This window comes from Aphis gossypii, chromosome 2 (genome assembly GCF_020184175.1).
Source record: "Aphis gossypii isolate Hap1 chromosome 2, ASM2018417v2, whole genome shotgun sequence".
Lineage (NCBI taxonomy): Eukaryota > Metazoa > Arthropoda > Insecta > Hemiptera > Aphididae > Aphis > Aphis gossypii.
The window spans coordinates 45,240,552-45,258,567 of record NC_065531.1 but is presented as its reverse complement, the minus strand read 5'-3'; the positions used below and the strand labels follow the sequence as shown (position 1 = coordinate 45,258,567).

The window sequence follows — 18,016 nt, the reverse complement described above, 5'->3', positions numbered from 1 at the left end:
TGCGCATCTGTTATACTTTTCATGCTATAATAGTATAAGATAATTACTTAAAATTTTGTGTGGTAAACTATTAAATTCCTTAAAATAAATCCTGATTTAAGTTAATTCTACTACAGTAGGTACTGCTTCTACTTTATGCGGTAGTTATACTTTTCAAAACAATTCTTATCAATATTTATCCCATTTTTTAGCTGCATTTCTCTAGTTCCGTTAAACACATAAATTCATTAGGTAATTTTAATCTATGAATATTTTTAAAGTTTCAACTAAGATTTTAGTTGTGTATATAGGAGTAACTCGGCAAGTTGTAATCCTAGTAAATTTTGAATAGTGTTAAAGGCCTTAACATAACTTCTAAGGCATTAGAAAATTATTTAATGATAATGTAATATCTATTTTTTAAGACCTTGGAATCAAATTACAAATCAAATTTCATCTTTTTCTGATTGAAACATTTTCTTCTATTTCATCAGAACATCAACTCAAATACATTTTCTCCAATATATTTTACAATAGAAATGATATTGTATAGGCACTTATAGTATACTTTAAATTATGTTGTTATAACATATTTTGTTTAATTGTATAATTAAATAAAAATAATTAAATATAATAATAAATTACAGCTCTGAGCTCACTGCTAAAATTCTTAAAAACATTTATTAGTATCCGTTAAAAAAGCAGTTGCCAATAATAGAAAAATGAAAACAGATTGGATTTATATTCTATATATTAATTTGCTTCATATAGAACCAATTTTAAACTTTAATTTACTTATTTTAACAGATTGTTTAATAAAAATATTTAAAACCAAAAAGAACTTCAAAATTTAATACGACGTTTCTCATAAGTTGTTCTTATTATAGTTGGAAATTCATAAAATTATTTGTATTTATATCTAAAGTTAAAAAATTCAAAAATAGGTTTTTCATAAGTTTTCCTTCAAATAGCTATAGAGAAAACTCGAAGCGTCATTATAGGAAAAATGTTATGAGCGTTTGAATTTGAAATTTCCAAATTTTCACGAAATTGCGTAACGATAACGATTTCTTCTCAAACGATTTTAAATATTTGTTATTATTATTCAAAAAGTGTAACTCGTAGGTAATTGAAACTTTCGCTGGTTGTTTAAATAAGCATTTTCTTTACATGATTTAATTTTTAAAATATTTCGTTTAATTTAATGCTATTTATAGACATTTGAAATATTCGTTTTTGTTTAATTTTCTTTTTATAAAATATTTTTGGCTGAGTCATAATAGATACTTGAAAATCGAATACAAAGTTCCTCATAAGTTATTCTTATAGTGATTCAAAAATTATAAGAATGCATTGTTATAATTTTTTTTTTATTAGCGTTTGAAGTTCAAATATTGACAACAATTCGTTAAAACCATGAATATTTGCAAACTATTTTGAAGTAATAATTTATAAAAAGTTTTGTATAAGTAGCTAAGAGTTGAAAGTTGGATACCAGATTTTCCATAAGTTTGGCTTACAATAATTATAAAAGAATTTGAAAGTTTGTCGATTAAAAAAAATGATCCTTAGTTAAAACTTAAAATTTTTATTCACTCGTAAAATAACGATTTACTATTAAATAATTTTAGATTTTTGTTATACCTACCTAGTTAAAAATTACTAGTCGTAGAAACTTGAAAACTGCACTAGGTAGTTTGTTTAAATTGACATTATCTGTACATGGTTTAATTTTGGGACACTATGACCTATTCAGGTCATTAAAACATAAACCACCATTTTCATCACCCTATTTAAAATGTAATAAATGTTATATATTCCATCCTACTATCCTAGGCTGACAAATCACCTCCGTTCAGAATCGTTTTTCGTATACAATTATACCTATTATTGGATTCAAATTTAACACTTCTATAATATATAAGTACTTGTGATCCATACGGCACCTAATGTTAATTTTAATTCATTGGAATTAAGCTATTAAGCATAGAGTAATAAATTTATAAAAATAAATATTACCATTGATTATGTATAGTATATAATATACTAGACTAGTATTACTAGTAATAGACAATTAATAGTAATATAGTAATATTTACTAGTTTTACTACTTATATTATACAATATACAGACTTCCATATAGAAGTCTGTGTTATATTATCCTAGTTACTATGTATAATCAATAATATTACTCTATAAAAAAAGTAGTTGGGCGTATGGAATTAAGTCGAGAATATAATATCAAAATCACTAACTACAGCTGCTGCACTGCTGCAGTTCGTGATCAAAATAATAAAAGATTAGTGATAACACCACTAAGTAGATAAAATATATTTTGTGGTGATAGTAGGTATACTGTACTGCCGGGTAGTTGCTGCTTAAATCAATCTTATATTTACCATATTTACATTCTCGCTCGTTTGTTCGATGTTGAATATTTTTTAGATTAACTTTTATTTTTAAAACTTATGTGCTAAAATTGAAACTCTATTGGTTTCATAAAAAATGACTTTGTATCATTTTGGTAATTGTGTCACCTTATTGTACGTGCCACACTATTTAACGTACAAATACGCAAATCTGTAAGTAAATTAGATGTAAATCCGGTGCCGATAATTTTTAATTTTATTTATTTAGATCCGAGTATGGAGCATTTTGGAAGTGTATACAAGGTGGTATTATATATACGTTCACCCAACTGTGCAAGATGTTGATTTTAGCAACGTTCTTTCCTGCAAATGAGGCATCTATAACCACATTGAGTTTAACGGTAATGCCATGCAATATTAATAAATACATAATTGTCCAAATTAACTCTGTATTCCTTTTTGTTTTTAGAACTTCCTCAAGAGCTCTGTTGATTTAGCTGATATTGCTGGAATCTATGTTATATTGCAAAGCATACCCGGAAAAGGGCATGCCAAGGTAATGACAGCAGGCATTGGTTGGGCAGGTGCTGAAATATTATTGACCCGATTTCTACTTTTATGGGTGGGTGCAAGAGGCACTGAATTTGATTGGAAGTACACTCAAAAATGTTTAGAATCCAATATAAATTTGGTGAGAAACTTATATAGCAATTAATAGGTTTTAAGTTTATGAAAATTAAGGTAACTAAAAAATAAGCCTTATTTTTGCAGTTATAAAAAAATCAATGATAATTCTTATTATGAAATATAAATTAAAATCTAATAACTTTTGTATTAATATAATAAACTGCAAAGTCTACTTTAAGAATATATCTCATTTAAACTCGTCATAATATATAAAATGTTAATTGTATATTAATTATTTTTAGATGCATCATATAATGACTGCTGCATTAGTTTGGTTATGGTCCAGACACGATTTATCTAAATTACAATCAAAATTTTCACCATTTGCTGCTGTCAGCATTCTTCTGTTGCTGTCTGTTTACCGTTCAGTGATTATAGACTCTCTTGCTGCTTGGCTTTTAATTGATCCTTGGTCAATAATCGCAATCAAAGGAGTTTACACAATTTTTCTAGGTTTAATCATGCTAAAATATTATACTAGACTTTCAACATTAATTGGGATGTATTAAAAAAAAAAATGAAATTTTTTTATATAAATATTCAAAATAAAGATATACACAAACTTTATAATTATTATTATTTTGTATTATATTTATTTACACTGATAAAAAAAAAATAAAAAAAATTAAACAAAAATAATGTATTTGATTTGTATTCATATGTTATAATACTTCTTATAGTTCCAGTCAACCTTTTTTTCAAGTTTGGAACCCACCGTGGGAACAGTTTCAGTCAACTTAAATCAAATCTGAAATTCAATTTTAAATGTTATCAAAACTACAAAATAACTACTAAAAATTATTATCAAATTTTGGATAAGTAGGTAGAAAAGCTTTTATGTAAATTTTATTTAAAAATTTAATGTACCAAGTTTTAGCCTGAGTATTTATATTTTTAACATTCATACTATATAAAAAGGATTATATATTAAATTGTAGTCAAGGGAATTAATATCAGTTCATATTTAATGTATACCTTGTGGAAGCTACATGACACTTCTGACATATAACCAGCCATTCTCTTTTCAATTCCTAAACCTCACTTTTTTCTTATTTGGGTACATCCAGGATTGGGCAGTATCAAAGATACAATTGTATTTAGTATCTTATATCGTGATACATAATTTTCAAGTATCAAGATACATTTTTTAGAAGTATCGTGTATCTTTTTTTGACAAAAGATATAAGATATTATTATTGTAAATATTGGTACTGAATAGTACCAAGAAATTTGAATTCAATTTGCAGAATCTTCAAAACTTAAATAAATGAAACAATAGAGATAATTTTTACTGTGTGTAAAATAATACATTAATATTGTTTTGTAAATAATTTTGTCGCTGATTGTATTTTTTTGAATAATAATTCTCCAGATGCAATCAAATCGAAACAAACAATAAAAATTTACTATACCTACAATGATAATATATTAACTGGTAAGATAAATTGAAAAACCTAAAATTAAATTAAGGTGACCGTATAATACCTATTTACAGGTTACAATTATAGTTTATTACAAAAATACTTTTTTTTTAGTATCTTACCCAACCCTGACTATATATAAGTACAATTTAAAATGTTATTTTTGTGTAATTTATTAATTTTGGTATATTTATATACATATTATAGTGATTAAATACATATGTATTGAATTATTGTATCATTTAATATACAGTACTACTATAGAGTACAAAGTATGAACACTGGACAGTATAGTATATTGTGTAATTTACATTTAATGATAAATACAATTCAATTGGAAATAAAAAAGTATCATGTATCTGATGTATCAAATATACAAATATCTTGTATCTAGATACACTAAATACATGTATCATGATACTTTTTTTTAGTATTTTTCCCAATCCTGGGTACATTTCACCAAATTACAATTTCTTTTTAAAATTTCTTTCATAGTCAAGGTTTTTAAATTTTAATTTCCAAACAACATTTATGATTTAGAATTCAGGACCTGATTATTATTAGTGAGACTAGCACTACAGAACAAAACGACGTCCATACGCACAAGTTGGCTGCCGAGGTACGATCTCATTCTGAACAGAGTATAGAATAGGCTACAATATATTGAATCAATGCATATAAACTCATTATCTATTTTAAAAACCTGTTATTCTATTTTTAATTTTGGATTCATTAGTTATTAATATTTATATCCAGTATGAAAATATATAGTACTTACACGACTAAAATAATGATGATGGTCTTCTGCTGTCCTTCGGGATCGGTCTCTTTCAACTCTATTTTGAACGATACACTATAAAAAAATGATATTAATGAAATTCAACTAATTCTAAGATACAGTTTATTTTTACAAAAATCTCATATTTATCAAAATTAAAAACTTTATAGTTTATATGTCATTTCTTCTAAAATAAAAGATGCATAAAAATGTTTGTACAAATAAAGTTTATTTAAGGACATGAAGTTAATTAAATACCTACATAAAACTTTATCAAGAACATGAACTAATGTGCAAATGAGTAATTTTTTATTCATTCTTTAGTTATTATTTATTAATCCCTTTTGAAATATAGATTAATAGGGTTAATATGTTACTCAAGTTTTTTTTAACTATTAATTAATTACTCAGGCTGAAAAATTAAATTTAAAACTATAAAAGTACAGTTTTGTGAACCAAAGCTAATGAATTAATTTAACCAATATCACAATTTATTACACTTTGAATAAAAAATGTATGATAAAAGTTAACTAATTTATCAAAAAATAAGAAGAAATAGGTAATTGGTTTGCTGTATAATAGGTTTACTCAGTCATTGAGTAAATTGAATCATTAGTGTATGTATTAAATTTGTATTTAATGATAAATTATTGCACGAGAAAAACGATTTTAAGTAAAGATAGTCTATCAACATACTTATTAAATATATTTCATTATAATATGTTAATATTGCTATTAAATTAATAATAATAATAAATTTCTAATAATATACAGTATTTTTACATTTTTACATTATCTACAGTAGGTTGATTTATTTTAATGAAAAATGTTAAACCGTTATAATAATATGACATTACACATGAATATAAGTACTTTGTACATATATACTCATGGTTATAACAATATAAAATTTAAAATATTAAATTAAATTCCAATGGTTATTAATTCATAAAGAGTACAATTTAAAAGGATGATTTTAATATTGTTACTTTTTTTTATTTCTATGAAATCTAATAATTTATAAAAATGAATTCAGTAAATAATTACAATTTTATTTTAGGTATAACTAACTCATAAATAGTTTTATTATTTTATTTTTTTTTTTTCTGTGGACATATTTTTAGTTTTTTTTTTTTTTTAATAGACAAAACTGAATGTTTGGTTAATTTTTAAGTGCATAAATGCATAAATATTCAAGTACATTTTTAAATATCCTTGCCCTACTCCTATCAATACCAATGAACTATAGAACTAGGTATGGAAATAAGTTTGTTGTATAAATTAAAACCAGTCTTAATATTTTGAAAATTTCATTATTGTTTAAAAAAAATATTATGAGGAACTTAATACAAAGTTTTTAAGATTGGTTACACAAATTGTAACTAATGAAAAAAAAACTTTTATTCTGAATTCATAAAGATAAAATTTTATTAAGTGACATGACTGTTAGCCGACACCAATAAAAGAGCCAAACAAATATGTGAAAGAAAATTTAATCAATTTCTCGATTATTAAATTGATAAAAAATATATTGTCAAAAAAGCTAATAATACCTGATGAGTACCATTGCCATATAGAAAGATACAATTTTAATTTTTAAATTACAAATTAATTATACAGGTAAAAAATTAATAGTTAAAAGACCATTAAGACCAACTATATGTTTATGGTTAATTATATATTATATTTAAGTATATATTCTAAACTTAAAATAATAATAATAACAAAAATAATTAATTGTAATTGATTTTTTAAAATAACTAATTTATTCTTATCATTTATAAAATAAATATATATATACTAAAAATAAAAAATAAACATGTAATTGAATTAATGATAATTATTGTAAAATGTAATTAATAAATTATTATTTTTAATTTTAAAATTGTATCCACCTATAGTAATTTGAGCTTTTATGATGTCAACTATATGAAATTTGGCTTAATAGAGTCGGCTCTTTGATATTTGGCCAAATAAGTTTTGGCTTTATTTACCATAGGGTTAGATTTACCATGCCCATTAGAAGTGTATCTGAATGAACCTTTGTAGACCCAATTTATAACAACTAAAATATAAGATTTTAAATTTTTAAATAATAAAATATATATCTAAGTATTTTATATTTTATACTTAAATATTAATTTACCGTTCTGAGCTGTTTTTTATTTGGCCTTTGAGACATACTTAAAGGTTCCCATATTTTAATAGTTTTGTCCAGACCACTAGTTGCTAAGGTTGGTATATGTGGATGTCCTTCTAATACATTAATCTAATAATAAAAAATATGATAAGAAATATAATTTTCAAGGTAAAAACATTAATCTTACACATCCTCTACAATCAGCATGTTTCCTTTGGACAATAGCTTCAGTTTTTTTATCCCATACAAAGATAAATCCACAATCTGATCCAGATATTACATAATCACTTCTTGGTCCATAAAAATTGACATTTTTGACTAGATCCAAAATATATTAGATTTTAGCAGTTTATGTAAAATTAATATTTATTGAAACAAATAAATAAAAACAGTCAATAAAAGGATAAAAAGAAATAGCTAGTAACAAGAGTCAAATGTTTAAATATAAAACTTGACTAATAAAAATTACCACTTATGTAAGCAACTATTAATACAATTTTTTTTTATTTAAACCAATTAAATACCAGTCATTCTATTTAGATGGCCACTATAACTGTGTAACACAGAATTTGATCGACCATAAGCATCAAATAGATAAATATCATCTTCACTATAAGATGCTAAAATTTCAGTTCCACAATAGCTGTATACAGCAGATGTAATATGTGAATAAAATTGGATAGGCGACATTGAACTTGAAGAATCATCCGCCACATCCAACTCAAACCTCTCATCATGGTCAGAATTAACATTACCACTAGCACTGTTAGTGAGATCAATAGTATCATTATTTCTGCCATTAACATCACTATTATTAGTGCCATTAATAGCATTATCACCATTCTGTAAAAGTTATTTTAAAAACTTAAAAATACTGAAAAGTTTAATTAAAATATGTTAAGTATATCTGTTTAAACAATTTACTTTTTCTTCTTTAGGATTTTTAAATTCACGATGAAATAGTTGAACTGGATTTACACTTAAACGTCTTTTGTCGTACATTCTTACATATTCATCATTACCATTTACAATAAATTCATTTGGTTTCATAGGATTTATGTCAATACCAAATAGGTGCATAGAAAGACCACGCTTATTTTTGATATGTAGTATACTAATCAATAGAAAAATAGATACGTAAATTATATTTTATATATTTTCTAACAATGCTTTATCAGGATTAAATTAATTTTTAATATTAGTTAGTTATTGTTTATCATTATCAATTACTATTATTTATATTGTTAAGTATTTTAAAAATCATTAAATAAAAAGGAAGTATTTTAGAAAGTAACTTAAGTTTATAGTTTTAAATAAAGTTTATGAACTAAAAATATACTCGTTAGACTAAACCAACCGATAATAATGTTCAATTACGTGTTATCTTCATCAATTTATATTTATATTTAATTATTATTTAATTTATATATAATTATATTTTTCGAGCATTTTTTAGTTTTTTTAAGTCATTAAAAAGATACTTAAATGTTATATTATCTTTAAAAATGTATAAGTTATAAATAAAAGTATATCTGTTAATATTTTGTTATCTTATTCTGGAAATGAAGATATAGATTATCCTATTACCATTTACAAATAAAAAAATAATAGTTGGTTAGCAATAAACACAATACAATTTTAGAACCGCATCTAGGTATTCTAACATTTTTCAAAAACAAATATTATTTATTTTGTAAAAAAAATTAAGTTATTATTGAGTCATTAAAAAATTTATATTTCTTACTTGGTAGTCCTTTCATTTTCATTAATAGGAGATTCACGAATATCTATATTTTTAACAATTCCGTCATCTCCACAACTAAGGACTACATATGGTGTATCATGATGTACACCAACTTTATTACAAGCGTTATCATGACGTGCTATTATTTTGCTATATATAATATCATAGTTATTTACAGCAGACAATACAACTAAGCCATCTCGTCCACTTGATATAATGTGAGTACCTCCATGTGTAGTGAGAAATTTAGTCTATAGAAATAATAATTAATAATGAGAAAATATCTAGTATAATAGAACATAATAAACAGAAAAATTGATTTACTTGAAAAATGTTCTTAGTATGTAAACTATTGTGATTGAGTAAACACTTTCCATTAGACCAATTCCATAAACAAATTCTATAATCATCTGATCCACTAGCTAATATTTCACCAGTATTATTAAAATCTAGTGAATTTACACATCCTTGATGGCCTTTTAGTTGTCTACTCAATTTGAGTTTTTGTACACCAACAGTCGATTGATAGAATTTATAACCCCACTGAGCGCGACGGTTATAACGGCCAATTTCTCTAAATAAAATCTAAATTATTTTATCAATTAAATATAAGACATTTACCTAATAACCTGTTATATAATTCTTTAGGAAGACACCAATGATTGGATTTTGGACGAGTGATTTTCATTTTATTAATAATATGTCTTTGTTTGAATAATTTAAATGTGGATGTATTTCTTGAACTACAAGATGAATCATCATCTGGATGGTCTAATTCTTCTGAGGTGTTGTTTAATAATGCTTCACTCTAAAATGATAAAATAAAATAAAAATAAAATAAATTAGAGAAAGATTTTAAAAACTTACAGCACTAGATGTAGAATCATGATATAAATCAGGAAAAACGTCACTATCTGAAGAATCATCTGTTGATGCTTGATATGTTACTATACGTGGGCTTACAGTAACGTCAACACCAGGTTCATAATCGTAGGCATAAACACGAAAATAACGGTTGAAAAAAGGAGACAAATTGTTATTGTCACTATCAGTTGATGAATCGGGGTCTGTATCAGACATATTTCTATGGAAATTAATAACTAATGTATATTACTGGTAAACCAATTTTATATTAAATTAGATATCTGTTATTTTATACATTTCACTATTTAAATTAACAATAATGTTACTTACAAGATGATAAATAAGAATAAAGTATAATATTGTAATAATTGTTGAAGCGAACCCAACTGTAATGTAGCAGTAAAGGTGATTTGGATTAATTTCAAGCCAATAACATAAGTCAACACATAAAATTTTTCTCAACAATTACGGAAATTTAAATCATTACAAACTGCAAGGCCAATAGAATATTATAATAACACACATGATGGGACCTAGACATTATTGTATTAGTGTATTATGATTCATGTAAATCTCAAAGACCAAATATGTTTAAAATTGAAACGTAATTCGTATAATACTATAATAGTGAATAGTACGGTACGAAAAGTCGAATACACAAAAATATAATATTAGGTCCTACACCAATCTTCCATTTCACACTATCACAGACAGGTCGTAGCATTGTTCTATGGTTGAAGGGGGATGGGGACAGTTACAGTAGTTAGTAACCTTAGATCATATACATGGTATATAACTGACAAGTTGTACAGTTCGGCCCTGTGATAATAATAATTGATAACAGTAAAATAAGTAAACCACAACCACAATAACTGTGTATTTAAGGCAATATTACAAATTAATAAGTAATAACTTATACAGTCAAAAATGTTCTGGTATTCCCTTTAATCCGTAATATACTTTTATAACTAATTAGAATTCTTACTATATTTATTAATTTATTATTTTATTTAAAGTTGTATCTTCGACCTAGCGTACTCACTACTCACTTTAGCGAGCTACCTACACGAGCAACGAGCTGCTAGTAAACTATAAAATTGTCATAAATATTTCTTGTTTTTATTTTGTAAAAAATTATTCACTGAGTTAAAATTCTTGAATATTGAATACAAGATCCCATAATAGTTATTTTTATAATTTATCGTTGGATAAAAACATTAAAAGTACCTACAATTTGTGTGTTATCATATGCATTTGAATTTTGAAGCGATTCGTTAAAAATTTATAAAAAGGAACTTCTTTTTGTATGTTTATGAAAATGTAATGTACGATTCTATTTATTATAAGTACCTAGTTATTCATATGGATACCATAAAATCTAAAAAAAAGTACCTACCTACAAAGAAATTTTAAGTTACAATTTGAACGAAGCTAATAATAAGTTCATACGCGCCATTATCGGTGAGCAAATTTTTAAATTTCATTTTATTGAATAATTATAATATCGTGGATGCATAGGGCTATTAATTAAAGTAATAATAGTAGCAATGCGATTACAGCGGAACCACGTATTCAATATTGGGACCTATAAAAAATACGTACAGAACATCCAACAAAAAACAAACATTAACCAAATATTTTAAATTGAAAAAATTGAAAACTTTAAGTTATTTTCTGGATCGGACAGTCGGCCCAAAGAGTTTTCCGTAGGGCGTAGATATAGGTACCTACTTATATACAATATTTGGCTGTCATATTATATAATATGCCCGGTATGCGATCTACGGGCGATTTAAAAAAAAAATGTAGTAGGTATGCAAGTCTACCGCAAATAAATGAATTAGAAATTATATCATATGACGTATTATAGTATATCATTATTTTAAATAGTTTTTTAAAAAAATAATAATTAAACATTTGTTTGTCAAATCTATTTGTTTGAATGAATCCAAGTTCGTTTAGCCAGTTTAGGTTTATATTTTATCTAAGTATTTAATCTAATTGTATCAGCAGCGTTTTTCATGACGTAAACGGTCTATAATTTATTATAGCAACTAACCGAGTTTTACTCGGTAATTCGTCAAGCCAATCCGATCCTTTTTTTTATCGTCTTATAAATCGTAAAACGATAAAAAAATTTCTATGTATATACTTACATAATTACGTATTTGACGTTTGGTTACCTACTTCTTTATTGGGCATCTTGTACAGATGGATTATAACTATTATAATTTATAAAGTTAAAATATAAAAAATTTTAAGTTAATTTTAAGTCTTCAAAATTTGCTTATTGTATAATAATGTATACAGATTGTAAATATTCATTTTTTTTTTTTTTAATAAAAAATAAAAAAAAAAAAAAAACTTATAAGTTATAACACAAAACATATCCGTTGAGCGTATTCCACTGCAGCATGTACAATATTTAAAAAGAAATGGTAAAGACCATTAAACACGGTAATTTACCGCCATTTCGTCACCACTTTACCAATGTAGCGGTGTAGTCCATCCTAATTTAAAACAATTTAAAATTAGAAGTTTACGTGTTTATATTGCTTCAGCGTTCATCCGCCAAAACGCAAGTCCACCGGCGTATTATATCCGTCGTGTAATGATTCTTTTATAGATATAGGTACGCAGGTACCTGCAAGCTGCAGTACATCTTATATCGTTGTATGTGCGAGGCTTTTTAATAATTATAGATCGATAACATGTTTATCAATGTTAAATTTCATGTTCTCAATCCATAATGATTAAAAACCCCGCGTTATGTTGTTTTATGTGGTTGACATATTATAAAGTACACCTTGTACATCCGTTTTCTCCGTATGAATTCTAACGGAAAATACCGATAATAACCGATGAATACGAGGTGAAAAACATGGTGTGTGCGTAGACCCAACATTAATTAAAAAATAAATTGCCTTAATATCTGCAGAGATTCGAAAAAATTTCATCCTCTATTTAGTATTTACAAATAAAAAATATATTTTAAAATCTCCTGCTAACCTCCTGTTGGTTGCTGTCTTGCTGGTACCTAACACATATTATGCCTTTGATTTTATACAACTTTTCTTTTATCTTTATTGTATCTGTAATATATTTTATAGTTTCTCATTATCAGAGCACCACAAGGGGGGTCTAATGGGCCTTGAGTACATGGGCCCGTTGAAATATATTTGTAATTTTAGTAGAAATATACTTATTTTATATTTTATATTAAATAATATAAAATAACATTTTATGAAATATATATATATAGTCATTGATTGATGATGGTTAATTTGATATACATTTAATATAGGGACCCGAAATTATATGAGGGGGACCTGCTCATTATATTCATTTAATTACCTACTAAATAGTTTTATATCTATACTTTATAGAAGGAATGGCAAACGCAAACCCATAGCACGCGAAAAGATTTTGTGGGCACGCAAAGATTTTTACTATAATATATTATATAATATAGATAATAGTGGTTAACATATTAAAATTTTTTTTTTACAATATTGAATATAACGTTCAATATAATAATAATATAATATTTTTCACATGGCACGCTCTAAAAAAAAAAATGGTAAATTTTTGTAAATTTTGTGTTCAAAAGGTTTGTCACCCCTGCTTTATGGTATTGTAATATTGTTTTCTTCATTTCTTGATGATGTAAGTACATTCATTTGTTTATATTTTCTATACCTACATACGTTTTAAAAATTGTAATAAGAGTTCTTATATTTTTATTTTAATAAATCGTTTCCGCCAATAGATATCGATATGTACCTTTATTATCTGAAAATATCGAAATAATTTCTACTACCAGTACTACCTATCTAAGTTATTTACTCGGTTTATTTTTACATTATACTAGTCAGATAAGGTGCATGACATATTGACATTACCTTACATATACTTTATAGTATTATTATAATTTATACATATACAGATATACTTGTAGCCCATGTAACTATATAGCTGTAAGTGAGTAGTAATTTCTAATAACCCTGGGGTCTAGATCGGAGAAACGACTTTAAAAAATATAATAATAAGACTAGTAGTCACAAATTTAGTTTGTAACAACGATGTTTGCGAATTTGGTACTGTTAATTTTGTAGCTCGACAGTTTCGAGCGTGTTAATGTGTAAAACCAAAGAACAAACTATGGTGAAACTGCGAAACATACAACATAGTATAAATAAATAAGTTAAATTAAAAGTGTTGATTTGCTAACTGCTTACAAGAAGGCTAAAGAAAAGAACACTCCCAAACAATTTTTTGCAGTACAATGCTTTCAACAAAAATCAGTGATAACTGTCACTGCAGTAATATTTTACGCTCAAATGACTGGTTTTGTTCTAATAATAATAAGTAATAACTATATTATTATTATTATTATTGAGAGATTGTTACAGTAGATGAGTGTACAATATAATATGGGATAATAATAGGAATGATAATTTTTATTTTATCAATTAGTAAATATCTAGTAGTAAATTAGGTTAGTGATAAGTTTAATCAACCTATTGATGACAGGACTACCATTTAGATTTCACCACCCAACACAAACAAATGATACATTATACATTTAATACTTACAGTGGAAGGGGGGGCAAGGTATTATTTATTATGTATTTTAATCAATAGGTTAATATCTTACTATAGGGTAAATGTCAAGCATTGGATTAAAAATTTAAAAATTGTTTGTTTTCATACATTAAATCTAAAACTAGATTATATCAATAGTTAATATATTATATTTAATTACAATTTTTTGGTGAAAAAACTAATTAATGTTCATTATAAATTAAACTTGACAATTTATAAACTCTACTTCCAAGATTTTTTATAATATATTCTCCGAGTTAATCTTTCAATTATACTCTCTTAATGCAGAATATTCAAGGACTAGAAAAAGGTTTCACGGTTTCATTTATTATATACTTCAATATTTTTTTACAATTTAGGTTGTTACACTCAGATTATAAGTTTCTTTTCACAGTATTTTGTATGCTATATATATATATATAATATATTTTCAAGAAATTTAACTCAAATTTGGTATAAAACATAATATAAAAAAATTATTTTAATCAATTTATTTTTTAAATTAAAATAAAATGATCTCATCTTTTAGATGTTCATACAATATTGTAGAAATATTATATTTTTAAAGTTTTATAGATTTTATTGTACAAAATTAGTTTTCACTTTTGTTAATAGTTATAACTAGTTATAAGTCAAAATTAGATGAGGTAATTATACCCCAACAATAAGGTAACATTAGGTTAAAGAACAGGGAAAACTGGGTACTATGAATAAACCTTATTGACCTTCACAAAGGCAAAGTTCCTCGCTGAAGAGCCATAACTTACCCACAAAAAAAAAAAAAAATTAGATGAATTAAGCATCTATAATCGGTAAAAAAATAATGTTACAGTAAAAGGAATGAGAAAAGTAAATAGTGTAGTATAGTTAATCGTTATGATCATTTAATATATTTTATATTAAAATGTTGGAAATAAATAAATTAAAATACTTAAAATATAAAATTAGACGTAATATCCTTCATGATGATGAATGTCTAGGCCTTGGGATAAATCCTATTCTTTCTTGTACAACTTCTTGTTTGGTTTTCGAGTTGCTGTTTAAAAGAGGACCATATAGATTTTTTTGTTTTTCTTCTTTATTTTTTTTAACAGTTTCATAATGATTTTTGATATCTGCAAATTCGCTTAGATCTTCAATTCTGAGCTCTATTCTTGTAGGATTTAATCTAATCATTCTTACCTAAAAAAGTCAGAAGTATTAGTTATTTTGAAGCTTTTGACACTTAGGCAACTTGTGAATGAACTATTGAGCCATAAGCAGTTAAAATTCAATTCTTAAATTAATATTTAAATAATTTATTTTGAGATTTATTCAAGCCAAGATGTAAATAATAACAAATTTGTGAAAGATATAAGTAAGTCAAAATTACTTATTAGTACTTATTAGTCACCACTCATCAATAACATGGTATAATTATTAAATTCAGTGCTCATTGCAACTGTAAAATCAACGGATATGTGTAGTGTACACTTGTTTCATTTTAGGTTTAATGTGTGCAATTATATCTGCTATTATGTATAATGGCTGTTCAAATAGTCCAATAAAGGTGGTATAACAAATAGAAATTCAACTTCAATTTCAACCAAAATGATAAAAAACAAAAAATATTCATAAGTCTAAATATGTTCTCATTTTTAACTATACAAGATGACTTAAATGAAAGCACACTTACAAATAAGAAGCACACACACTCGTACAATTTTTTCAAAACTACCACAAATTTATATCTAAGGCATAAGTAATTTTTTCAGTTGTACTTAAACTTGATGTCAATTATAAACTCTACAGTCTACAGAATTTATTTGTTAAACCTTCATATCACTCTTATCTTTGGGCATTAGGTACTGATTACTTATTAAATATCTAATTGAGAACAGTTATAGTTTTTATTCTTACCAGCAATATTGTAAATGTGTAATGTGGGCAGTGACTTGTAATCACTTGTTATCTACTTTAAGAGAAGATATTATTTCTGTTTTAATAAAACCAGAGATAATTTTCCTAAATTCACTTAATATTTCAATTCTGATATGCCATCATATAATCAAGCTATTTCCTCTAATCAAGACCATCCAAATTTTTCTTCAAACATGGAAACATTATTAACTTCTTTTAATTCTGAGTTCACAGCTATCATAAAATCCCGATAAAACCTCTTTTGTCTCTTTTAACGACTTTATTAAGTAAAGGTCAATTATAATTATCTATAATATTGTACACTTTCCAAACCCATATAATTGTTATTGTTTCATTTTAATATGCAAACTAAGTACATTATATTCATAATTTTATATTCTTATCTTAATTATACTTATTTTTTATAAGAATAAAAAATCTATACCACTTTAAAAATAACTATATTGTGTTTATACATTTTAATTGTTGAGCTACCATAGTTAATATTAGTAGCTAATAATAAAAAAAATATAATATATTAAATCATCAGTTATCAATTAAATTAAAGTAAATAAATAAATATAAATATTATATCATTATTGTTCTATTATAGTTAAAAATTAACAGTTAATTAAAACTAGTAACCAATTAGACTCATGTCTACTTACACAGTTAAACAAGAGCCGTCGGTAAATTTTGAATAGTTACTGACGAACTTGACGAAGTGACGAGTGACAACAAACTCGGCAACACTTACTCCACTGTAAACTGTTGCCTGTTGGGTAGTTGCACAGCCTGCGCTCTACGCAACGGAAATATACTCTCTCCGATTTAAAAAAAGTATAAACTTTTGTTCGCAACTGCTTACAAAATATATCGTAGTATTGTTGTCATTCGTGGGATAGGTACGGATTTTATGATTTTGATGGACGATGCGTATGGCGTATCTCAGTTTTTACTTTTTATTATTTTTCAAGATTATCAAAAGATATTTGATAGCTGCAGATGTTGATACAAGTGGTGTTATCATTCTTTACAGTGTAACCACAAATTTGACAAGAAAAGTTATAGAAAAATTAATCCTCAAAAATACTTGTTCAATCAATATCAATATTTAATAATAATTTAATTTTTTGAGATCGCTGTGGCTGTCGCAGTATATTGCCGACGCTGTGTTGCAGTCGCAACCACGAATTAAGATATACCATTAAGATATATGTTCGTAGTTGCAGACTCCAGTATGGCTGTATTACATACTTACTATGGGCTGTAGCCTGTTTATGTCATCGGATGGAGGTTGGGACATTTTACCTCGAGAATCGTCTGCTACGATTTAATAATACCGCGAATTTATTACTTTGAACACATCATAGCTAAATTACATGGTCTATTGGTCTAACGTCAACTTCAATGATATATTTTAGTTTTTAGTAGATTTTTGCGCATTCATTATTATCACTTGAAAATGATAATTAAAAATAATATACTCAAAAGAAGATAAAATAATTTTATATTAACTTTACATATTAT

At 25.5% G+C, this 18,016-nt stretch overlaps 3 protein-coding genes and 1 long non-coding RNA gene across 4 annotated transcripts in view; 1 reads left to right on the top strand and 3 right to left on the bottom strand.

The window, feature by feature from the left end:
* Positions 1-18,016, bottom strand: part of LOC114120678 (protein phosphatase 1 regulatory subunit 12A) — a 138,822-nt gene that overhangs the window by 34,815 nt on the left and 85,991 nt on the right. The gene's annotated exons all lie outside the window — the stretch shown is intronic.
* Positions 2,320-3,678, top strand: LOC114120695 (transmembrane protein 147). The gene is made up of 4 exons (XM_027982684.2): positions 2,320-2,561; positions 2,617-2,749; positions 2,818-3,039; positions 3,278-3,678. The coding sequence occupies exons 1-4, from the start codon at positions 2,485-2,487 to the stop codon at positions 3,542-3,544; spliced, it is 699 nt and encodes a 232-aa protein (XP_027838485.1). The 5' UTR covers positions 2,320-2,484; the 3' UTR covers positions 3,545-3,678.
* LOC114120694 (DDB1- and CUL4-associated factor 8) lies at positions 3,599-10,686 on the bottom strand. Its single transcript, XM_027982683.2, has 11 exons — positions 10,313-10,686; positions 9,986-10,202; positions 9,748-9,926; positions 9,443-9,692; positions 9,119-9,369; positions 8,299-8,488; positions 7,899-8,217; positions 7,562-7,692; positions 7,381-7,503; positions 5,235-5,309; positions 3,599-3,783 (listed from the first exon to the last, which is right to left on the bottom strand). Exons 2-11 carry the CDS (start codon positions 10,196-10,198, stop codon positions 3,778-3,780), a joined length of 1,737 nt encoding a protein of 578 aa, XP_027838484.2. The 5' UTR covers positions 10,199-10,202; positions 10,313-10,686; the 3' UTR covers positions 3,599-3,777.
* On the bottom strand, positions 15,374-17,936 carry LOC114120716 (uncharacterized). The gene is made up of 2 exons (XR_003592148.2): positions 17,155-17,936; positions 15,374-15,769 (listed from the first exon to the last, which is right to left on the bottom strand). It is a non-coding gene; the product is annotated as an uncharacterized LOC114120716 (long non-coding RNA).